This window comes from Pyxicephalus adspersus, chromosome 3, assembly GCF_032062135.1.
Source record: "Pyxicephalus adspersus chromosome 3, UCB_Pads_2.0, whole genome shotgun sequence".
Classification (NCBI taxonomy): Eukaryota; Metazoa; Chordata; class Amphibia; order Anura; family Pyxicephalidae; genus Pyxicephalus; species Pyxicephalus adspersus.
Genome location: NC_092860.1, coordinates 71,055,639 through 71,081,395, shown reverse-complemented (window position 1 = coordinate 71,081,395; position 25,757 = coordinate 71,055,639). Strand labels below are relative to the sequence as shown.

General features: G+C 38.1%; 1 protein-coding gene across 1 annotated transcript in view; it reads left to right on the top strand.

Moving 5' to 3' along the window:
- The window catches only part of PDE4C (phosphodiesterase 4C), a 254,317-nt gene that overhangs the window by 59,841 nt on the left and 168,719 nt on the right, over positions 1-25,757 (top strand). Inside the window, exon 4 of the mRNA XM_072405136.1 lies at positions 7,318-7,538. Coding sequence (XP_072261237.1) covers positions 7,318-7,538 — 221 coding nt within the window. The remainder of the gene's footprint in view (positions 1-7,317; positions 7,539-25,757) is intronic.

Sequence of the window (25,757 nt, the reverse complement as noted above, 5' to 3'; positions counted from 1 at the left end):
CTAATGTATGAGTATGTTGTACCTTGGAGCAAATCATTTTGACTCCTATAGCCACCCACTAAAATAAAACCAATAATTAATAATTTTTTTTTTAAACACACATGGCAGTATGTATAAAAAAGTGAATAAAACTCAAAATCCTTATATTAGCATTTGTTTCCATACACAGAATTGCACTGGGAACACTGCACATTCTTTTCCAAATCATTAAGTTGTGATATTTGTTTACAAAAAGTGAAGTGAAATGGAATATTAGGCTGTTAAAAATGTGTAAACTGAAAAATGGTAAAATGGTTTTGTTTTTTGTTTTCCTTTAAAACCCTGAATTATTATTTACCTGTATGACCACTGTTTCTGCAAGTGCTGCACATCTGTGTTGTATGGAGCCAACCAACTTCTGCCACCTGTTAACAGGTATTCCAGCCCAAAATGATTGGACTACATTCCACAGTTCTTCTGCATTTCTTGGTTTTTGCTTCAGAAACAGCTTTTATGTTGTCTGCCTACAAGTTTTCTATCGGAATAAGGTCAAGGAATTGGGCTGGCCACTCCATAACATCAATCTTGTTGGTCTGTAACTAAAATGTTGCTTAATTAGGTCCAACACCAAAGTATGAGAAACATCCCCATGGGGTCATCTGACACAAAAAGAACAATCTTGCTTACATCAGTCCACAAAATATTGCAGCATTTCATTTTAGGCCAGTCAATATGTTCCTTGGCAACTGTAACCTCATCTACATTTAGTTGTCTATTTTTCAACATTGGGACTTTGTACAACTTTTGCTGCCTTCTTTTCTTAAATAAGGGCTGTAATTGACATGTTTTAGTGAGGTCAAACATGACTGTTTTTTCATAGAATGAATGACCTCACTAAATGAACACGGTTATTATTTTGAACTTGTAATGACTCTGTTTAACAGAATCAGCAGCATGCATGTCATGCCTGTTGGGTTTGTCTGTTTTTTTATAACTCTACTACACCTACTAGTAAATTATTTGTCATGTATAAATATAATTTCTGCCAATTGAATAGGTTAGTGATGTCAGACTGCTATTATTCTGAACACAACTGTATGTATATAATTAGTAAAACATAAATTAACAAATGTTATGCAACATTGAAGAATACACTTTCATGGTAATGCTTTTGATCCCTAGAGTTTTTTTCTAATCAGAAGTAAAGAAAAAACTATTGTGAAATTCTACATTAGGAACAGCCACCAGCTTGGTCCTTAGCGATCAACAGGCACAGTGTGTTCCTTTCTTTAGAGTGATCTCCAGGGTTCCACTGTCTGGCTTGTCAGTCTTGTTTGGAATTGTGTAGTTTGCATTGTTGCCTGGGGACTCCCTAGAGATCTTAACATTACATGAAAAACAGATACTTTGGAAGAAAGAATATTAGGCACTCTTAATGAGTTTTCAAATGTCATCAACAATAGCTGCATTATTTTTGGGAACTTGAGAAAACATCAGCAAGGAAAATCATACTATAAAGGGGTTTTCATTTACAAATAAGTCAATTTGAACATAGTATGGTATTACATTATTGTTAAGCATAAAATAGGTACCCGCCAGCATTTTTATACCCACTCATTATTGCTCCCAATCCAATTTACTGGTCTGGAGCAGGTGATTCAGGTGTGGTAACCCAATGTCAAGAAGGAATGACATCAGAAATGTTTTTAGAGAAGTAATTGTTACTGTTTACAGACCTGGGATGGATTATAGGACCATAGCCACACATCTAAAGTCCATCATTGTTCATGTGGAAAACATTTAGGAGAGTTGTCAATCTTGCCAGATCCTTCTCTTTGAATTTTTCCCAAGGTCAGACCATGCAATGCTCAGAGAAATAGCAAAACATCCAGAAGCTACATCTAAAACTTTACAAGCCACAATGTATGTGTTATAAATCATGTAAAGAACATATATGAAATGCAATACTATGTATGGGTCCTTTACATCTCCTGAGAAAGCAGATTAAGATTCCGTGAAACGCGTAGTGTACAATTATCTGCAAATGTTCTGATAATGTTTTAGCATGTATTGTTTTAATAAAATCTTGTAAAAGAAATACATAAATGTTGGGATTCATAACTGCCTTTAAAGTCCTACTTGTTTGTTTGTTGATTTGAATTTGAAAGCCTTAGGTAGCATTAAAATGCTGAAGTTCATGACAGTACAATTAGAAAAAGACTGAAGAAGAATGGCTTGTTTGGAAGCATGTCCAGGAGAGCAGCCAGCATGTTTGTTTTTTTTTGTAGTCACAAGTCATCCATGAACCCTGCATATCAAAGTATTCTGTAGCAAAATATAAGGCCATCTATGTGCCTTCTAAAGATTGGTTGAAATTGTGTCATGCATCTGGACAGTGATCTCAAGCTCACCATCATACATACAACACAATGGGCCTGATTTATTAAAGTTCTCCAAAACTGGGGGAGCTAGACTATCAATGGAGAACCTGGGTGATCTAGCAAACCTGGAATGAATTTCTTAAAAATAATTTTCTGTTTGTTGACAAATGTTTTCAATTCTGGGCTCAGTCCATTCCAAGTTTGCTGAATCACCAGCTTCTTCCATGATAGTCGATCTTCCCCAGTCTTAGAGAGCTTTTATAAATCAGGCCCAATGTCTGAAAAGATTATGTGGCAGGATATTAGGATAGCTGTACATAATCAAATGCCTGCAAACTTCAATGAACTGAAACAATGTTGTAAAGAACAGGGGGGGCAAAATTCCTCCACAACGTTGTGAAAGGCATAAAGTTGTACATAATAGATTACTTTAAGGAATTACTGCTAAAGGTGGTTCTACAAGCTACTGAAGCATGGGGTATACTGAGAGCTGGATTTCCCACAAGGCCACCTAGGGCTCTGGCCTAGGATGGCATGACCACTTCTCTATGTGGAACTGCAACCTGCTACTGCTGGGAAAAAGATCTACAATAACAGAAAGCACAAAGTAAAAGTGATTATACTGAGGCCACATACAGTGCAGCGATCCCCGGTATATAATATATATATATATATATATATATATATATATATATATATAGTATGTTTCTAAATGCTAGTGTACCTCTTTGTTTTTCATTCATTGGTGCATTGGGGAAGCATAACTAGCACATCATCTGAAAGGATGCTGAACACAGAGAGCAGGGCAATCAATACATCTGGGCGCTTAATTTAAAGTTCAAATCTTTATACCCTTACTGACAGGCTCCCTAAAGAGATTTGTGAAGTAAAGAAGCAGCATCAGTTCAATTTCCTGAAAAACAAATGGAGAGTTTACAGTGTGCACTGTGAATAGTTAATTCTTTATTTGTCCTTGTCATACTTCCCATTTTTCGAACATAATAAGGTATCATAGCTAAATTGGTCATCGATATATGCTTACTAGCATACTGTTGTCATACAGTTTGCCTGTATGTTTTTTTTATGTTTTTTAAAGTATTAATTATATTTTATTGTTTCCTATTTTTTTCAGATTTTCAGTTCAAAATATGATTTTTCCCTTACATATGTGTGCTGTGGTAAAAATCCTATGAACATGGCAACCTTTTGTATTCATAAATGATATGTAAACATAATGGGCCTGATTTCCTAAGTCACTTGTTGTTGGTTAGCAAATGTTTTCAGTCCTTGACCAGATCCATTCCAGGTTTGCTGGATCACCCAGGTTCACTGATGAAATTTTATCCTCTCCAGTCCTGGAGAGCTTTATTAAATAAAGCCCAATTACTCAAACCATATGTAAGCCTAAACGTGTAATTACATTTTAAAAGTAAGTTATAATAGTGTCAAATTTGTATTACCTAAAATTACATCTGGTGATCCTGCTGTTGAGATTCTCATAAGACACTTCCTGTTACAGCAGGACAGTCCTATTCAATTTATTATCCTGTGTTGTCACCCTTTCACATGCTCTCACAATAAAGACTACAAGTGGCTATGCCAATACTGTTCATCATCAGGAAACCCATTCTGAGATGTTTTGCGTTAAATGCTTGATTACATTAGTGTATGTGGCTGCAAAGAGACTGCAAGAGATCACCAGCAATATGCAACAGTTTTGTTGTAAAGTTTATTGTGTGTCTTGCACTTGTCAAGTCAGCAAATTTCCTGAAATTGATTGCTATATTGTGGTGGGGATGCAGGTAAAAAAAACATAGAAATGTTTGTTTCCACATTTTTACTCACTGTTCTAGCATCAACTAAAGTCTGTTTCTTGTGTATTTTAGGATTATTAATTTGTGTTTGTTCTGCTTCCTATGGACAGTACTTGCAAATATTTAATGTATATTTTGGCAGAAATGTAATTTGTTTGTAGAAATGTGCTTAAACATTTCATAAACTAATCAAAACTGTCCTCTGGGCACCTTTTCACTGTTGGCTAAAATAATTAAATAGTTATTGGGCTGCTGTGGATGGCAGTATACAGCTGGTATTTTTCCATGATCTGACTACTGTTCACTGGAAGCCACAAATTGACATTCAGGATTGAGGATTGTATTTCTTGATCAAGAATATTCCTTGGATTTTGAGTAATAATGTTTTTTATGGATTGGAAAAGTACAAAAAGAAAAGTATCTAAAGCCCAATTTTTTTTTTTATCTAGAGTAAAGGAGAACTAACAGCCCCTCGGGTTATTTTTTACTTTCTGTATTCCTCTGGGTCAGATATTACTTTGCTTCCTGCTCTTAAAATACAACACAAATGTGAGGGGAATTCCCATGGATTCTAGGTCTAGGCAGTTATAGGCGTGGGGGCATCATTTTTTGTTTATGTTTAAATAAGGCTTTACCCCTGCCAGTCATAAAGCATTAACCTTTGTCATTCAGCTGGTAAATGCCAGAACCTTTATTAGCTACATCAGCATACTTTTGATATATTTCATTGTACCCAGTACAGTTATGGTTTTCATTTATGCCTACTGATTAAAAAATAATTTACTTGTTTTTACTGTTTTTTTACAACCCCTGCTCAACACAGAGTCTAATTTTACAGGCCCTGCGTCTACCAGGTACACGTATGGCTAGTAACATCGCAAATGTGGCTAGTACAGTTTCTGCCAACAAAAACAGCAAACTAAAAAAAGGGGTGCACAGAGAGAAGTAGTTCAGCCACCATGAGAAGAACTGAAATAGTAAGACTTCAAGCACTGTTTGATCCAGTGGCTTGGCATTACCAAGAATAGCTTAGTAGAGTCTTCTTTGTCAAATTCAGTTTTCTTTTTAAATTTAAAGAAAGCTGTGCTATGCACTTATTTTCCCTTTGGGCTACTGGCTTTTGATTTAGAACACAAAGCTCAAGTGACCTTTTGAAGTGAACTCAAGCCGTAAGTCCTTAGAATGCTTAGACAGCTACTGCTGGCAATTTACCATTTGAACTTCAGTTTAATGAAGGCATGCAAAATCTTTAGTATGACGGGCCTCCTTTCTTGTCAACAGCACTCTTTTAGCAGGGTCCTTTCCTAGTCTTGTCATTGTTTGTATTTTTTCTGTTATTTGCAACTCCTGTTAATGGACAGCAGGTTGCAATATGTTGGCACTTCATAATCAAAGTTTATAGTTTAGAAACAGCTCAGCTGAGCTGGCAATAAAACTTCATAATAACTCCATAAATAATTTTTAGATAAATTAAAAATGTCCTTTTTACAAAAATAATGGAGATAGACAAAGTTAGACTTGTTTGTAGAATCCAAGAAGTACATGGGCATGGAATCCATTTAAAAAAGAGGGATTTTTAAAAGTAAGTCGTACAGTAATTAATTTTGCTATGGTGGCACCATGGAGGGTATATGTATTAGTTCCAACATTTAGCAGCAGGACAATATTGTTGTATTTACCCCATATTTTGTAGTTGTGTTCCGTTACGAATAATTTCTTACTAGAAGACAAATCTTTGCGTTAGGTTAAGGTTTCGTACAGGCTACATTAGCTCTTCCTCACTATCTTTTGCTGTATGTGTTCTGTCCTTTACCCTCACAAGCTTTCATGAAGCCTCTGCAATGAAATATTTGTACAGCATGTTAACAATGTGAATGTAAATGGTAAGTGGTGCAGTTCTGTTTCTGGACTTGCTGGATACTCCTGTACTGCATATATGTGGAACTGCACATGTGTGATATCGGCATTTTCCCCCCCCATTGAATAAAAACCTCCTTCTGTGCATAACTAAAGCAGCCAGAGGCCTCCTGAGATGTGTGGCGTCAGTATCCCAAAAGGCTCTGCACTCCCATTCTGTCTTAATCACCATGGCAATAAGGACAGAAGGGAAGAGGATGCACCCCTTTTTAAACCCCCCCCCCCCCCCCAAAAAAGAAGGAAATTTGTACTCTTTGTCTACCCTTTTATGAAAAGTAAAACTGAGGCGAGGTTAATTTGAGAATAGTGAGCATGATACCTTATAACAAGCAGTTTTGGTGAATCAGTAGACAGTAATATGGCAATGTAAGAGGTTGGCCGATCATGGAGTTGGGGAAGCAGCATGGAAAACAAAAGTCCATGTGGGTATGTAAATGAGTTTTGTTTACAGAGTTCCAGGTATACAATTGTTTAAATTAAATTCAGATTGACAACATGGAAGACTTAGAATTAAAATGACAAATCCGGCTTCTATTTGCAGAGGTTTGGAAGGCAGTCCATGTTGTTGCTGAATATTGATTATTTTCCATAGGTTTGAGGTAGAGATAAAGTTCAGTGGTTGTTGAAATTTTGACTCAACTTCCTAGATTAATTTCAAAACACACCTAAATTTGGCATATAAATTTCGGCATGTGACTATGTCTGCTGTTTAAATGGTTATGCTTGGGGCCCTGGCATGGCCGAACAATTTTTGCTAGGAACAATATAGGTTAGATTATAGCTGATTCTTTTTAAACTTTTCCTACTTGCAAATTTCTTTTTGAAGTAAAACTGTCATGAGAGAAATATGGGGAAAGGGTGATAAGGTGATTTTCTTTCTAGTTCTAGTTATTTAGCTGTCCTAATAATCATTATGTTTCAGCATCTTTTGAGCTGGCATTATATGCAGAGCAGAACATTTAAGAAAGAAATCCTTGTCTTCATAAAATGTTCTCGGTCAGTGAGGAGGGCATTGCCATAACAGACAAGCAGTTATCATTTGCATTAATTTGTCATTGGCAGTCTTCATGTTACTTTCGTAACAATTTTCACTTTATGGTTTATACATATGTATGTATAAAAATTGCAATAGTATTCTCTGTCATACTATCTATAAAATGCCTTTGGGCAAACATTTCCTGAATATAAGTTTAAAAGGTTTTAATAATATATATTTTTTCTTTCAGAGGTCCCGAGAAACTTTTGACTTCAATCCATATGCAATTTCTTCTTCGCCAAGTGCAATCAAAAGACGTTACTCTGGTACTCCTCAACTCCCACCACTTACACATCGCCAGGTTGGTGGCGAATCTGGTAAATCTGAACCAGAAACTGGCTCCCGTGTGGTTTTTACAATAGAAGAAATTGATACTGGAATATATGAAGATCCTGTGACAAATTATCTAAGGTAGGAAGGGAAATGCAATGTGCTTTTCTGAATCATTCTAGCTTTGTTAGATAATTAGTAAATAGACTATACCAAGCACTTATGAATTCACTCTTCTGAGGTCGGACCAATGCAAAATGGTGTCTAGCCGTTATGGGTTTTATCATGTTATAATAAACAGCACTTAAGAATTTGAACTTCTTTATTAGAATCAGCGATACTGTGGATATAATTTTATTGCTTATCATGCTTATTTCATTTATTGAATGTTGATCGGATGTTTTCAGCTCTTTCAACTTAAAAACAAAATGTCTACTTGCAGCTTGCACATTTGTGATCATTTTGTCCTTCTCTTAAGTGTTAATAATATGACTAATCTTTAACAGAAAAAATCTTCCACTGAGTTCTAGAGGCTGATCAGATCCTGCACTGCCATTGGCTGCTGGGACTTTATAACCTCTCTGCTCCAGTCACCAGTGCCTGTTGTAGCGTTAAGCTAGACTGACTTGCTGGTGTTGTGTATTCTGTTCCTGACCTATCGTTTGTACACACTGTGGAACAACCTTTTGCCTGTGACCCTTACCCCGCTTGTGTTTTGCACTTGTGTACTTTGTTTGGTGAACAGATATTCTGTGTATGACCTCTGCTCTGTATTCTGGAATTGTCTGTGTTGGAATCTTGGTACTGCTTTATCTGTGGGCTCCTGGCTTGCTGCCGGCCCATTGCCAGACACCATCTCTTGGGCAGTAAGTCCTGGGGGCAACCGAGTGCTGGGAGAAGCAAGTAGTCTCCTGAGGCTGAGCAGGGGCTTACTAAAGTGTTAGATTGGGGGGCTGGTGTCTGGTGAGGACTGGAGCTGACCAGGGCATGAGATTACCTATTATTTCAGTTTGGGAGAGAGATTTGAAAACTTCTTTCTCCCTTTCTCAATGAAAATCAACTATAACATCTAAAATGTGTATCCCATTGGAAAAATGATCAAACAATACTCCTTGTCTGGTATAGAAACCCTAGAAGAATTTCTAAATTTGTCTCAGATTGGTCAGCTAACTGCTGGAAGAACTGTGGTGCCTTAAGGCACCTATGTACACATGTTTTGGGAATGTAAAAATCTGTGATATGTAAAAAAAAATTAGCCTATAGTAAATTTTCTTTCCAAAATTTTTAATGATAACTGGAAATATTGGGCAGACGATTTATCTCCTTCATTTAGGTAAATCAATATAGATTTAAAAGTAATACTTGTTCGACATATGTTATCTAATAAGACATTATTATTTGAATGTTATACCATTGTATTTTTTTCTTTTCTCTTTCTTTTGTATACAGATCTCCCTTGTTTTTCTCGCTCATTTTTTCGAAACTCAGTAAAAAATTAAATTTTTATAATCTTACTGGAAGATGGAATGTCTTTTATATGTAATACATTTGTTTTTAGAATATTATTGATGATGACCTTGCCAAATTAGCATAGATTTGAGCTATATAACAAAAGAACTATTACTGGATATGTGTATGGATAGATAGATAGATAGATAGATAGATAGATAGATAGATAGATAGAATTTATATATATACATATATATATATATATATATATATATATATATATATATATACTGGCTTTGTGATCATTTAACCATTGTCTATTGGTTATTAAAGAACATTTTATTGTTAAAGCTTGAAAGTTAATCCCATTGGTTGCACATTTTAAATGCATATTTTATATGTTGTCTGCATCAAAGAATACTAACGTGAGCAAACAACCAAAAGAAATACCTTTATTCTGTGCTCAAAAATGTGTACTTTTATACTAATTTCAGTCTACAACATCAAGTATGCTTTTTATACTTTAATTTGATAGCAATGTTGTGGTGCACCTTCACGCTTAGTGTCTTTGTTCCAGTTAAACAGAAATACTTCCCTGGTGGAATCATTTACTCACACATGGATTGTTTGAGGGAACGTCAGATTCCCTGTTTTTTTCAAATAAAGCCAGTATTTCCCTCTTAAAAACATGCTACATCTTTGTTTTATGAAACTCAGGGCATAGTATGTTATACCATGTATGTTTAGTTTTGTGGCTTTTTTTAGTCTGTATTTTGTGCAATCTACCAACCCTTCTGTGAGCGCTACCTCTGTTGGTGTATTTCAGCTCCAATCTAAAGTCTATAAAAGCAGAACACCAATCATTTCCCCACTATTCCCGTTCCATCACAGGAACATCTTGCTTTCTTCTCTTCCACATTCTGATTTTTGGCCATTTTGACTGGTCGGACAGGGATGCCATAACTCCAGGGCAGGCGTTTAGTCTTGGCACCTGAAAGCAGAGCTGGAATTGCCGGGTATCCCTTGCAACAAACACAGAGCTGCACAGCACATGCAGGGAAATTTGACAGCTGGGTGATTAGGTAGGTAAGAAACAGTACATTTATTTTTGTTTTATTAATATTCAACTGTTTTTATATAGCAACAACATATTACGCAGTGCTGTACATTAAATGACGGACAGGTACAAACCATGCCACAGGAGAAGGAGAGGACCCTGCCTAGAAGAGCTTACAATCTATGTGGAGGGAGTGGTCTGCCCTCAGGTGTGCTTGTTTGTTGGGGGGGGGGTGTCTCTGAGATCCTACATTTCCACAACACCCCAGCCTGATTGCCTCTACAGGCAGGAAAATATGCCTAGTCCTGGGGAAAACCTGGGACCTCAGCCCCCTACTAGGGAGTCAGGAGGAGATTTTGCCTCATTGAGGAAACCACCAGCCAGTGGTGGAAACCACCAGCCAAGTAGCTGTGCCGAGTTGGTATGATGAGAGAGCGAAAGAAAGCTGTTGAAATACAACAACTGGAAAAAGGGAATATGCAAATCTTTATGAAGAGATTTGAAACAAAAAAGTGGTCTCTTTAGATAGAGGTTCCTTAATGAAAGGCGCTTCCAAGTGCAGCAACGAGGGCAAACAAGTACAGCCTGTGACCTGGAGGAATTGAAGGAAAACTCTGCTGAGAACAAGATTGAGCCAGGAGAAAGCGTGTTCTTCCACCAGAAAAAGTATATCTTTGTAGAGTGACAGCTTTGTATTTCAAGCTGATGAACCTGATGATGCAGATGACTGCGTGCTCAGCTCTGGAACGACTACCTTGGTTGTAGAACACTATCAGCCATTGTCTGTCGTGTCACCCATCAACACACGTGTGCAGTGTCTACCTGATAAAGACACCAAGGGAGGAATAACTGGTGAACTTCCTAGTACTGGGAGCAATTGACCCCATTCATTCTAAGGCTAGAGAGTGGACCATTGTGTGGGGTTCCTTTGGGCATTGGGTATTGTCCTCTTTAAGAGAAAATTCTGATGAGGCTAATTTAGTCTTTATTCTTTGATCAGTCATGGAAAGGGTTTCCATGAAGTTTAGGGACCTGACTTGGCTTTCTCTGTCTATCCTACAGGTTACATACATGGTGACAGGTTTGTGCTTTTTGGCCTTGCTTAGTACTGTATATGTTAGATAGATAGCATTTTACTTTTGTTTAGGTAAACTATATATTTTTCTTCACTTGTTTCTTTTTTTTTTTTTTTTGGCATAATGAGTTTTGCGTTTGGCATAAAAGCTTGATATTTATTTTTTCCATTATGTATATATAGTAAATAGGCTTGCAAGATTCCAATAAAAATAAAATTTACAATCTAAGTAGGATAGTAATATAACTGGGAAAAGATTTAAAAATAATGTACATTCTTATATTTCATGTGTTATGCAAACATATTTATTGCATATTTTAAACATAGATATTTTTCTACTGCAAACATCAAGAGGCTTTTGTGAGTGACTAGATTCAAGAAAAATCTCTTACAGTAACACAGTTGCCAATTTAAAGTATTGTGTACAGTATACTGTCTGTAGCAATACTGGTATGTAAATATGTGTTATTGTTATGATATCAAAGCTTAAAAAAACATTTGGTTGGTAGGTTGGGTGGGTGGAGTTGGATTAAGGTATGTTTGCAATTTGCAGGCCCAATATTTGTGTTTTTTTTCTGATGTACAGGTTGTTTTCTATTGTTGATACTTAGGCCACATACACATGTTCAATAATTGTCATTGGAAAGTATCTTTCATGATTCTTTCCAATGAAAAAAGACTGAACGAACGCTGTACATACAGCGCCTTTCCACTCTATGGAGACGGAGGGGGGAGAATGATGGAGCAGCACCCCGCTGCGTTCTCTCCCCTTTACTTATAATATAATCATTCGTTGTTCGTGGATCCGCCAGGACAGATCCATGTATGACGTTGGACAAGCGCTGTACACATGCCAGATTCTCGTTCCATAGTAGCCCTGTCACTGTTTTCTATTTTCTATTATCTGAACTGTAGGCAAATAATGCAAAATCTATGAAGTATTCTAAATGGTGTTTGTGAAAACATGTCCAATCCCCTTTATATTGTTTTTTACATTTGTTTCATTTAACCAGTGTCATTCATTTTGATAGTTTATCACAAACAACATGATGTTGAAAAAAGGCTCCTTGTGCACACAATCATCTATCACCAGCATGAAAAAATTATCTTATATGCTGCTTAAAAACCAAGGGTTCCCAGCTAGAGAATTCAAAGATTTGAAATACCCACCAGCAAATTACACCCCAAAATAAAGTAACAAACGTAATAGCTCTGTACGGCAATGAAATAAATCATTCAAATGAGATGTGTCTATCATGTTATTAATCATGTTCAAATATTCCAAAGAGTAAAATACCTAAAGGGAAATGAGAATGACTAATGCATATTCATGAATAAAAGAAACATTTTGTTTGCTATAAAGGATTTTTCCATTGTCTGAGAACTCTGTGAACATAATTGTCATGGGCAAAAGATGACCACTGGCCATATTTTATTATAACTGGGACTCATGAAATGGATGATTCAATTGACAAAAGCATTTTTGATATATGAAGCAAAGCAGGAATAGGTGCCTTGGGTCCAGAGACCAGATCAACAGCAAATGGCAAAATGAATTTGGGGGACTACTGTACACATACTAGACTTTTTCCCATGACAATCTTGAACGTTTGTCTTGGGCTACAGTAATCTAGCACGTGTATGTAGCTTTTCTCAGGCCTTGTGTAGATGTGTATATATAGATCATACAATATCTGAAGAAAGGTGAAATGTGTATTAACATAACATATGAAACCCTATACAAAACCCCTTTCAACATTGTTAGTAAGAGTTTCCTTTGCTTGATCTAATTATAAGCCATGTATGAGACACAAGGCTGCAAAATGAATTAATATTCTGAAATATGCTGTTTTAATTGGAAGCAAAACAAGACAAGAGGCAACATAATGGTCTTTTTTGCCGCTGTGGGACTGTTTTTGATTTGCACATTTTAGTCATCAGCATAATGTGTCTTTTTCAAGTGTGAGATCTTATGGTATATAGGTGTTTGCATTCAATAATGCAATATTCAAGACATTGAGATTTAGAGCACAAAGACACATAAATCTGTTAGATGCTGTTATCCTAAAACCTTTGAATCTTACTTCTGCATATAAAAACTATTGGATTATTCTATATTAAAAGTATCTCCTTACATAGTCAATGTAAACCTAAAAAGGGGCCAAAATTTTACTATATCAAACACTAGTGTTTGATTTATGCAGATTCATTATGCTCATGCATGTGAGAAATTGATGTATTGCAAGTCCTAGTAAAATCTAAATTGTTCATGCAGTATGTGAGTATATGATGCAAGCTTGTTCAAGCCATTAGTTGGTTACAGAAACAGTGAGTAGGAGGCAGCATGTAAAGCTTTTAGGTATTCCTTTATATTAAATGAACCCACGTTTTAAAAGTACATAGGAATATGTAATTTTTTGCTACTAGTTATGTTCCATGTAATAACTTTTTCTCAGTACAGTTCTGTTATAACAAATTCTCTCTAGTATGAGTCTAAAGCTTTCTCTGAAATGCCCTAGGCTGGGGCACAAAATGGAACACTATCATACAATAGATCCTGACTGTCAAAATGTAATTATGTTAAGAGAAATTTAAAAGTTAAAATATGTTCAACATGGGCATTTATTATCCTCTTATGCCTGGAGGTCATTAGGTTCTTAGATACCCAGGGTATATTTAGCAGCTTCCCTATACGTAACCTTTTTTTTTTTTTTTACTGGTAACCTTTTGGTTAGTTTTTTTTCCTTCAAAATAACCTTTTTTGATTAAATACCAAGAGAGCTAATTACTGTCCAAAATTGTTTTTTTTTTTGCACTTACAAATAAATTTTCAAGACAAACTTTCTTGAGTCTACCCCACTTATTTTCTGGGCCAAGCAGTACTGACACACAAACATTTAGCAGAATGGTAAAAGTTAAGTATAGAAAACGATCTTGAAGCCAAAAAAGGCAAAAAATAAAACAATAAGTGAGAAAGTTATTCAGATAACGGGCAGAGAAGTGAGCTCTGGGAAGGGAGGAGGATAGCAGGGGGAAAGCAGAAGTCCACATTCAGTCTGCTATGTCTTGGGTCAAACAGACTTTAATTTATAGTTCAGAGGTTTTCCTATCCTGAGTATTTTTAGAGTTTCCCTTAAGAACTAAAACATCTATGTCTTCTTGGGAGTGGTCAGGTTGTGAGAAATTATATTGAAAAAAAGTACAGAAATCTTTTTTTGTGTGTTTCTTTATTGTGTGGCAGTGTAGATTAATTTATGTTTGTAATGTCTGTCCTGTTTGTCCAATATAACATCCCTGATTACATCTGTTGCACTGATTAAATAAATAATGAAACATTCACAGAAAGGCTGCCAAAAACAGCCAAAATAAAATAAAGCATGATAAATTTAGAAAATGAAATGAACAAACATATTAAAAAACTGGTACATAGGGAATGTGTAAACAGTAACTGGCATATGGGAGATTAAGGATTATAAGGATAAGTTTAGGTATATATAGATATAAGGCCAAAAAAGGCGCCAGGAAGAGAGGCCTTAGGAAATATATAATTATTTCACTTCCAGTATCCAGTTGGGGGGTGGGTGCCAGAGGCAACAACATTTTTTCCAATGTTTTTTACACCCCAGTAACTGCAACAAAAACTGTGCCAGAATAGAAGGATCTAACAACGTGATATGCATTGTGGAAAACCATAAATTATAACGGTAATAATGTATTTAGGCTACTGCATAGTGGGTACATATAAAACTTCTAAAGATATAGCATTAGAAGAAACGGTAAAAAGCTAAGAAAACAGGAAGGGGCAAAGGAAATAGAGAAAGGGGCCTAGGTAGGAAGTCCCCCCAGGTAAGAAATATGCAAAATGCTGGATTTGGATATACCAAAACATCTCTGACTCTGGGACATCATGGGTAGAAAAACTGAAATGGCCAAATTATTATTATTACACAGTATTTATATAGTGCCATCATATTATGCCACACTGTACAAAGTCCATAGTCGTGTCACTAACTGTCCCTCAAAGGAGCTCACAATCTAATGTCCCTACTATAGTCATATGTCATTATTGTAGTCTAAGGTCAATTTTTTAGGGAGAAGCCAATTAACCTCACTGCATGTTTTTGGGATGTGGGAGGAAACTAGAGTACCCAGAGGAAACCCACACAGACATAGGGAGAACCTGCAAACTCCATGCAGATAATGTCCTGGCTGGGAATCGAACCTGGGACCCAGTGCTGCAAAGGTCAGAGTGCTATCCCCTGAGCCACCATGCTGCCCAAATCATGCTAAAAGCGAGAAAAGAATGCACATCAGTAAAGTCTTTCCACAATAATAATTTAATAATAATAATAATAATAATAACAACCACCAGCAGAAGGCAACAGGGGGATCGCAAAATGTGAGATGGAACCTCTAAGGGGAGAAGCTAAAAACCATAGTAATCTTGGCGAATGGGACATTTTAATAGCATTCAATGAACATTGCAGAACTAATACAGACCAACATTATTGAACATGAATAACATGTTATTGTGAAGAAGCTTAGGTTGGGCGTTAATTTATGTTTGACTAAAACTGATATGATATGATCTGATATGATCCTTCCCAGCATTTCTGGATAACAATCAGGTGCCAGAACGAATATTTTGGTCTGATACTGGGCATGGCAAAACCACACATAAAAGACAAACAGAGAAGAAAGAGAGAGAAAAAGAGGGGGATAGGAAGGGAGAGGGGACCGGGGTCTAGTCAATGATGTGCGAACCACTGTTTGTATATGCAGGTGCATAAAGTAGAGTAAAGTGTCAGTGGTGGTCAGTTATGTGATAAGTAGCGAGACATCAAAGTCACTTTGGAGATACTTTCAAACTTTCATTCAGTCTTGGAGCCTGGCCAGCAAATTTTCATCGATAAAATTAACCGACATATTGCACAAATACCTTGGGGGTTCTGTGAATAGAATAATTTCTAATATCAAGGGAGAACTACATTTCAGAGATCCTACTAGTTGAATTAGATGCACTGCTCTATTCTTTAAGAGGTTTTGTACCCTTGTGGCTCCACACGTGGTGACATTCTTTAATGAAGTCAAGAACATGGGGACTTTTCCTAGGGATATGTTGCAAGCCCATAGAGTAATGGTCCCTATCTCGTTACTAGATCTAAAATTTTTCGCCAAAATCCTAGCATGTAGTTTGCCTACTATTTTAAAGCGCAACCAGGGGTACTTTATACAGTGACTCCAGGCAAGCAACAGCATCAGAAAAAGGATTTCTCTAACCCATACTGTGTGCCATTGTAACTAAGAAAAGTTCTTACTATCACTAGACATGGAAAATGGTGTTTTTGATGGCTTTGGATATTTTTCTTCATTTTAGTAAATAAAATGAATTGTTTTTCTTTTTGGATTAAGAGACTTCCTTACTTGATGTCCACCTATCAGGAGTTATACAAAGATGATCCCTCATTGTTTCGAAAATTGTCATATAATTGACCCTTTTTGTGCTAGTGTGAATTAATCAAATACAGAGGTGGCTCTCTGTCTGTCAGGACATCCATTATTTATGCCACAGGTAGTGTTTAAAGATCCAGAGGGTAGATAACTTACTGTTATCAGGAACACTGGATGACCATTCTTGGTGACCTTTCTGGTAAAGTCCACAATGGGGCAAGTTGCTTTGTTTGCTCAGTTAATGCCAAAAGTAATATCTGCAGAACTATTATCTCTAGAATTAGAAAATTGTGACCAGTAGGTCCTTTTTTTGCAGAAGGGACAGGTAATGTCGCTACCTTCATGCAAAAATTGGGGAACTCTGCATAAATAGAAGGTTTTCTTTGTATTTGCTTTATCAATAAATGGTCTGATTTTATGATTTGTTGCAATTACAAATGCTTTGATATTGTCATGTTTTTTCTTTTGTTGGAACTGCAAGAACAAAACAAATCATTCCACAAAACATCTAAAATGGCCTGGACAAAATTATTGCCACCCTGGAATCTGGAATCATTGCTGGCCACCTCGGAACTCTCCAGCCCTTTGTATTAAACCATTTCTGGGTGCTTTTTGAAGTGTGCTTTGGGTCATTGTCCTGCTGTAAGACCCATGACCTCCGGGTGAGACCCAGCTTTTCAACACTGTGTCCTACATTGTGCCCCATAATTCAGTTTCTGTAAACAGCTGAATGATGTGCGTTATTGAAAAGCTGTATTTTTGTCTCATTGCCCAGAAGCAATGTGGCTTCCACAGGTGAGTTTTAGCAAACTCCTAACATGCTTGTTTATGTTTCTGTGTCAGCAGTGGCAGAAGACCCTCCTTGGTCTTCTGCCATAGCGTCCGTTTTTATCCAGATGGCGATGGATAGTGTGAGCTGACACTGTTGCACCCTGTGCCTGCAGGTCAGCTTGAATTTATTTGCGAAGAAATGAGCATAGGGGAAGGCTGACATGGGCAAACAGCATTGGGTTAAGTTTTTTGGTCGGAAGCGAGCTAAAAGGAGAGGGGGGGAGTAAGGAGGAGGAGGTATAGGAGGGGCAGAAGGAGTTAAGAGATCAGAAAGAGGAAGTAAGGGTGTTTTTCAGGGAGAGAGACAGCTTACAGGAAACGTTTTTCCCACCCTCCCTCCCTCTTGTGGTTGTTAGCAGAGTTATTGAGTGGCAGTGTGGGGGTTTTGGTTGGTCATTAGTGTGGGCGGTTGAGGTCCTCGAGGGGAGTGTGCTGGTTGTTAACAATTATGGTTTTAGGGACCCATCTATGGTATTTAGTCTCTCGGTTTGGTTAATGGTTTGGTGTAAATTGTTTTTGGGGGGTCTGCACAGGAAAGAAAAATATATATTCGTTCCCGAGCTGGGAGTATGAGCGTCTGGGAACAATAGTGTTTTAAGATGCAGACCCCAAAAAGGTTTATTGAGGTGGACTTTGAGGACCAGCAACCAATAAGCTAAAAAATTAGGAATCAGTATTGTTATGGTATTGGTATTGTTTGATTGGTATTTAATTTTATCGTTATTACGTGCATACTATTTTGTTGATGTTTGATTGTATTTATGTTATGTTTTATATTGGTTATTTATATGTGTTATTTATATTGGTATTTATATTGTTATTTTGATAATAAAGGTATTTAGTTAACATTTTGTTAATAAAAGGCCTACAGCCATTTAACCAACTAATGGTGTGATCTCTATTTGGGTAGGGGTTAGGTGTTAAAGTTGTGAGTGGGGTAATAAAAGGGGGGATTTAGGGGTTGTAGTGTGGGGGGGATACAAGTCTGAGTAACTGTGTTGTGTTGTGTGTAACTAAATGTTTTGCCACAGTCAAGGTTCTTTATTCACCATTTGAACAATTCTTTGTTGTAACATATCATCAATCGTTCTCTTTTGTCCACGTCCAGAGGAATTAGCTACAGTGCCATGGGCTGTAAATTTTTTTACAATGCTGCACACGGAGGGCACAGGAACATTAAGAACCGAAAACAAGATTAAGTCAACATTTCTCAATTTTAACTGGTTGCAAATGGGAATTTCCATATTTCCAGCACCTGTTAACTGCTACAGGTGAGTTGAATTGCAAAATAAAGGAGCATGACATGCTTGAAATACAATTATTTGTTTTGCGTGGATTGTCTCAGGTTTTTCTCTCTGCATTTTTGCAAACAAACAAAATAAACATGACAATACTAAAGCATTTGTAATTGCAACAATTTTCTAGGAAAAGAGGTGCATTTTCTGACATAAATGCAAGGGTGCCAATATTTTCGGTCATGATTGTTTATCATATTTTCTATTTGGAATTAATACACACCTCTTTTTTGCTTCACACTTTTGGCAGCAGTAATGCAATAATCCTCCTCTGTTCAGTTTTCACACTCCACTTTTCTCTGCTCCCTCTTGCATCCCTGTCCTGTGGTTTACACACTATTCTCTTTCTGGTAATTAGGAGAAAAGACTGTCAGTGCTATTCACAGATAATGACTAATATACAACTATAGGCTTTTATTATTTAAATATATGTTTAAACCCCAGTAAAAAAAATGCTATAAAAATGTAAGCTTGCAGTGTATTAAATGCTGGTCTGTCACTTGTTTTTAATAACTTAAAGGCTCAATTATGTGTAAGTTTTAATTTTTACTCCAGTCTAAACTTTTACTCTACTTTAAATATATGTAATAAATCTAAACATGGATGTTCCTCTTGTTCTAGAGATCAAACTAGTTTTTTGGCCAACCCCTATAGAATAGGAAATATTAAAATGTTTTGAACTCCCTAAAAGGATGATTCATGCAAGCAGGTTTTTTTGGCAAAGTTCAGGTAGTCCTGGGTTAAGGACTTTCAACATACGGACGCCTCCTAGATACGAACGGGACTTCCCTGCTCGCTGTGTGCAGAAAGGAGGATTGAAGGGGGGAGGGCGCGGTTTGCATGATTTGCAGAGGAAATCTTTTGCTAAACACAGCTGAGGTTTCAAGTGATCTTAGTGGGGGTGAGCTCTTTCTGCTCTTGTAACACTGTATTGACCAAGACAAAGTCTGCAGTTGTTTCTTTTTGAATATCAAAGCACAGCTTGCTCCAGAAGTTAATGAATGTCTAGGCTCCATAAAGATTTTTTTTCTTTGTTTGTGAATAGCTCATAGTGAGGATTTTATACAATAACTTACACCTGTCCTGACTTACATACAAATTCAACAGAAGAACAAACCTACAGTCCTTATCTCGTTTGTAACCTGTGGATTACCTGTATATACACTTTTTTATTTCAATAATATTATAAAAGCTTCAATTTGTCACAAAAACACTTGCATATAATGGGTGTATTTTCCATCCTGCAGACGGAATCTCAGGTCCTGACGTGTTTCACCCTTTGGCATTTTCAACATAAATACAATTATCCTTATTAAAAGGTGAGGAACTTACATGTTCCAGTAGTCTCTAATGTTTTTATAAGGGCATGTTTGTGGAGGTTGAGAACAGTTTTCAGTGAACCCATGTGTAAAAATATGTGCATTTAGTATTTAAAGTGGACCTAAACTAAATTTTTTACCTTGCATAAAAGGGTAGACAACCGTTTTATGTAAGGTAAAAATTACCTACTTTTTGGGAGAGGGGGTTTAACACACACATTTTTATTTAAAAAAAGGGTAAATAGTTACATTATCATGTATAATTCAAGCAGGGATCCACGACTCTCCCCCCTCCCCTTGTGTAACCCCTAACTCCCTACCTTTTTTCTCTTAATTTTTTTTCTCCAATTTAAATTTTAAATGTTTACAAAGGGGGTGAATTAGTAAAAGGTATCTCTACCTGCCAACCTTTTATGATCTCACTCTAAACTTGATATGCCTGTATACCTCACAAGTTTTAAATCTGTGAATAGCACTATTTTTGTACTATTGCACTTATTTTGATTATATTTTTTTATTGCTTTATATTACTTTATTGCTTGCTGTATTTAGACTTTGTAACCTAAGAGGTGTTGAAGTATTTTTGACTTCATATGTTTATTCTACTTTGTCTGGTTACTGGTTAGCACTCTTCTTTTTTGTTTTGAACCCCCTATATGCCCCCCCCCTTTTTTTTAATTTTACTTTTTTATTTTTTTCTCTTCCTGTTATTCTATGCAAACTTGTTGTGTAATGTTATTGTTTACTTTATTTGAAAATGTCAACAAAAACTTTGAACCAAAAAAAAGGTAAAGCCCCTTTCCTTCTGTTTTTATCACCGCAGCGATAACGACAGAAGGGGAGTGCAGAGCCTCCCAGGATTCTTATATTCTGGATCTCAGGAGGCTTCTGGCTGCTCCTTCTGCGCATGCCCAAGATCGGGGGAGGAGCTTTTTCTCATGCATGCTCATGGAGATCAGCTCTTTTTTTCCCCATCTTCGTCACGTGATCTCACGTCTGCACAGTGGAAGAAGGGCAAAGAAGATGGCAGTACACGATGGTTCCTCTGCGCCGAGACGAAGGGGGATACCAGGACAACGCAGGACCCAATCCAGTAAACCACTGCAGGGATCGAGGGATTTGCGAAGATAAAGGTGAGTTTTTTTTCCAGTTTACTTCCACTTTAATGACCTAATTAAGGACACAAATGGGTATAAAAGGTTTTTTCGAGAATATAAATGCTCAGGGCTTAGGGCGGTGGGCGAGTTGTGTCTCTGGACACAACCCACCCACTCTCCCATCGCAGGCTAGGACCTGTGATGGGAGAGTGGGTGGGTTTTGGCATCATTACGTCACTCTGAGAGAAGTTTCTTCCCCTTTAAATGACACATGGCTCCCTGCACATGCGCGGTCCAGGAGTTTGTGCATTTAGTGGTCCTTGAGCTCCAAAAGGTTGGGACCACTGTCCTAGATGGTAAGCTCTTTTAAGCAGGATCCTCTCCTCCTCCTGTGTATTGTTTGGTATCTGAAACCCTTATGTAATTTACAGTGCTGTAATTAATAATTAGTGTAGTTTTTAAAACTCTCTTAATGCATCTTTTTTTTTTTTTAAATTGTGTTTTTATTGAGTTTTTTTTTTAATACAAACATGAAGTACAGCAATACAGGAATAGGAACAATGTAAATATCATCAGTATACATCAGGTGAAGCAAGATACTCAACAATCCCCCAAAAAAACGAAAAAAAAACATATGTTCTCATCCAAAATAGGAATGTGTTTGTTGAGTAGTGTTAAGGCCAAAGTCCAATGTAGAATCCCAACCAGTAATGCTGGAACAAATCACAACAAAGAAAGGAAAAGAAAAGAGAAACAAAAAAGGAACATACAACTATAAAAAAAAGAATAAACATGAGCATAAAAGCAGGCAAAATAATCCCTTAGGAACAATAAGAGGGGGGAGTGGAGGGGGGGCAGGTGGGCATTATTGAGAAGGTATACTGGAGCAAGTGGAGCACAACTAAACCCTAAACTTGCAGTTGAGCATAGAAGGTGTCCCATGGATCCCAAATCTTTTCAAATCCATCCACTTTGTTTTGTATAAGGGCAGTAAGATATTCCATTAGGCGAACATCTTGTATGCGGGTATATAGGTCCTCCAAGGAGGGAGGTAAAGTGGACTTCCATCTGGTCGGTATCAGGGTGCGGGCTGCCACTAAGACATGTGCTACTAGTTTACCAGTAGGTCTGGGGAGACCCGTTAAGGGTAGCCCCAGTAAATGGGTAAGCGGGTCTAGGGACATTTGTTGTTGAGTGACGTCTTGAAGCAGCGCATGAACCCCGTCCCAATAACTCCGAATAATGGGACAGTACCAAAACAAATGTTCCAAAGTTCCCCGCTGCGTCCCACATCGCCAACAGGTAGGATCCACAGCGGGGAACAACCTGTGTAAGACATCAGGTGTATGATACCATCGAAATAGTATTTTGTATAAATTTTCCTTATAGAGCGTACAAATGGAGCTTTTATGCACTGCTTCCCAGATGTCTGACCACTCCTCACTATCCAAAGAGCGACCGAGAATAGATTCCCAGGTGTTCATATAGGCAAATTTTCCAGAAGTCCCTCGTACACTAGTATGAAGGAGGCGGTAAATTGAGGAAACCAGACCTTTAGTATATGGGCCAAGCATACATATCCTCTCAAAAGAAGTAGTTTCTGCAAACCTAGGTGTCTGTGTGAGGGAGAGGGCGTAATGCCTGATCTGCAGATACCCAAAAAAGGCTGTTTGGGGGAGGTCAAACTTGGCTTGGAGTTCCACATAGGAAAACAACCTTTTCTCCACTGGGCGCAATATATCTCGAATGTGGAACAATCCCTTCTCCCCCCAGGGTTTCCACATCCCTCTGGTAAGACTGTCAGGCAATAGGGGGTTGTGAATAATAGATGTCAGAACCGATGCTGTGGAGGATGAGGATGAACTGTATTTAATTTTATAGGCCCGCCATAGATTCCTAGTAAACAGCATTGGTGAGAGCAAATCTTTATCTGCCAGTAGGAGGGAGGAGCTCCAAAGCATCACATTAGGATGGATTGGAAAGATCCAGGATTCCTCTAATTCCCTACAAATAGTGGCGGAGTGAAATGAGGTCCAGAATGGCAAATAGCGTAAATGGGCCGCCACGTAGTATTTAAGAAGGTCTGGAGCTCCTAGGCTTTCCAGCTCCCGCGGTGTACAAACTACAGACTTTGAGAGCCTATGTCTCTTATTGGCCCAAATAAAGTTCAAGAAACCCGCCTGTAGTTTTTTCAAGGCCTGGACAGGAACCCGCACTGGGAGGGTCTCAAATAAATATAGAAGTTTGGGTAGAAGCATCATTTTCACTGAGGCTATACGTCCCAGCAGTGACAACGGGTGTAGTTTCCACTTATTCAAGTAGTTATGTAGCTCCAGGAACAAGGGGGGAAGTTACACTGATACAGCTGGCCGTATGTAGCTGTTATCTGAGTACCTATATAACCAATGGAATGTTCCCGCCACATAAAGGAGTACATGTTTTGTAACACCGAGAGTTGTAGACTTGGTATGTGTAAAGGTAGAGCCTCCGTTTTAGAGGAATTCACCTTGTAACCGGAGACGTCACCAAACAAGTGTAGTTCAGACCACAGATTTGGCAGAGTAATAGTGGGATGCGTCAGTGTAAGAAGCACATCGTCCGCATAGAGCGAAATCTTGTAAGAGGAACCCCTCACTTTAACCCCTTGGATATCCGGATTGGCCCTAATTTTTGCTGCCAAGGGTTCAATACATAAGGCAAACAAAAGGGGGGACAATGGGCATCCCTGACGTGTACCATTTTTAATAGAAAATTGCCTAGAGGATGCATGGGGCAATTTAACGGAGGCTGTCGGGCTGCTATAAAGGGACCGAATTGCCCGGAAAAAAGGTCCGGTAAAGCCCAACTTGATCAGCGTAGAAAACAGAAATGGCCAACTAAGGCGATCAAACGCTTTTTCAGCATCCAGGGTAAGAATCAGGGATGATGTTTTTCGCTTGTTAAGGATGTCTATAACATCAATCACCCTGCGGGTGTTGTCACTGGCATGCCGAAAGGGGATAAAACCAGTTTGGTTTCCATGTACTAAATATGGCAAGAGCTGTGCGAGTCTGTTGGCCAGCAATTTGGTGTATATTTTAAGGTCCGAATTAGGCAGTGCTATGGGTCTATAGTTAGCGCAGTCCACCGGGTCTTTACCCGGTTTGGGTATAACCGTAATGTGGGAGCTGGACATAGAAGGAGGGATTGGCTTACCTTGTAAAAAATCGTTAAACAAAGCCTCCAAGTGTGGGAGTAACTCTGGCAAAAAAGTTTTATTATACAAGTATGATAGGCCATCTGGGCCAGGGGCTTTATTAGGTGGAAGATGAGATATAATTTTAGAGATTTCATCTTCAGTAATAGGTCGGTTGAGGTGTTCCAGGTGCTCTTACGATAACTGGGGAAGAGCTAGGTCCGCTAAATAGGAGTCTATTTTCTCCTGTAAGGTGCCCCCTAGGGAGGCCTGTGCCTGATGTACAACCTGATATAATTGAGTATAGTAGGTTTCAAAGCAAGAGGCTATACAGGAGGGGTCATATCGCATTACCCCACGGGCGTCTTTTATGGCCATAGGAGTGGCATGAGCCTGTGCATTTCTAAGTTTGCGTGCCAATAGCGTGTCAGCCTTATTGCCCTTGTGGTAGTATAGTTGACGGGTGCGTTGCATCATCCAACTAACTTTCTTCAGTTCCAAAGCCCTTAATTTAGAGCGGAGAGAGGTCACCTCCTGCAGTAGACCTAATGAAGGTTTATTAACAAGTTTTGCCTCTGCTGAGCGCAGCTCCCGCTCAGTTAAAGTGCGTTGCAGGACCGAATTACGTTATAGGCGAGAACTCAGGGCCACGCACTGACCTCTAATAACCGCCTTATGAGCCTCCCAAAGGGTAGAGGTATGCGCCACTGAACCCTTGTTTTCAGTAAAATAATTTTGAATATCCACAGTGAGGGCCAATTTGGTGTCTTTATTTTTAAGGAGGAAGTCATTCAGTCTCCAATGACAGACTCTAGTCTGAGAAGGAGCAAGAAAAACATCTAGTGTAACCGGGGCGTGGTCTGACCAAGTAATAGGAAAAATATCAGCCGACACACTATTCCGCAAGTGGAATAGTCCGAGTGGAAGGTTGATAAAGATATGATGAATATGGGTGTGGGTGTGGTGGGGCGGGGAGTAAAATGTTTGCTCGCTTTTTAAAACTGTTTGCTCGTTGGGTGTTGAATACGCCAGCTATCATACAGTTGGTAGCGCCGAATAATCTGTCTAAAGGCCTTGGATTGCTGCAGGACAGAAGATGGTGGAGGGGATGCAAAGGCAGACAGCCTGTCCTGAGTTGGAGAAAAAATTATATTAAAATCACCCCCCAGGATAAGATAAGTATGGGCAAACTCGTCCAGTAAAGCCATTATCCTGGAGAGGAATGGCAATTGACCCACATTAGGAGCATAAATATTACACAAAGTTAAGGAGATTCCTTGCAGCATACCATGTAAAACTATAAACCGACCATCAGGATCAATAATGGAACGTGTCGGTGTAAATTTAAAGGAGTCTTTGATCAAGATGGCAACCCCTGCCTTCTTTCTGGAAGGAGAGTTTGCCATGTAGACCTGTGGGTAATATTTGGAAGTAAAATTAAAAGTGCCCGAGTGATCGAAATGTGTCTCCTGTAGAAAAACAACCTCCGCCATATGGCGTTTAAGTTCCCTGAGCGCTAACTTCCTCTTAGTGTTGGAGTTCAGCCCTTTAACATTTAGAGAAAAAACTTTAGTCGCCATTAAAAAAACAATCTGAAGAGAACCATGCTAC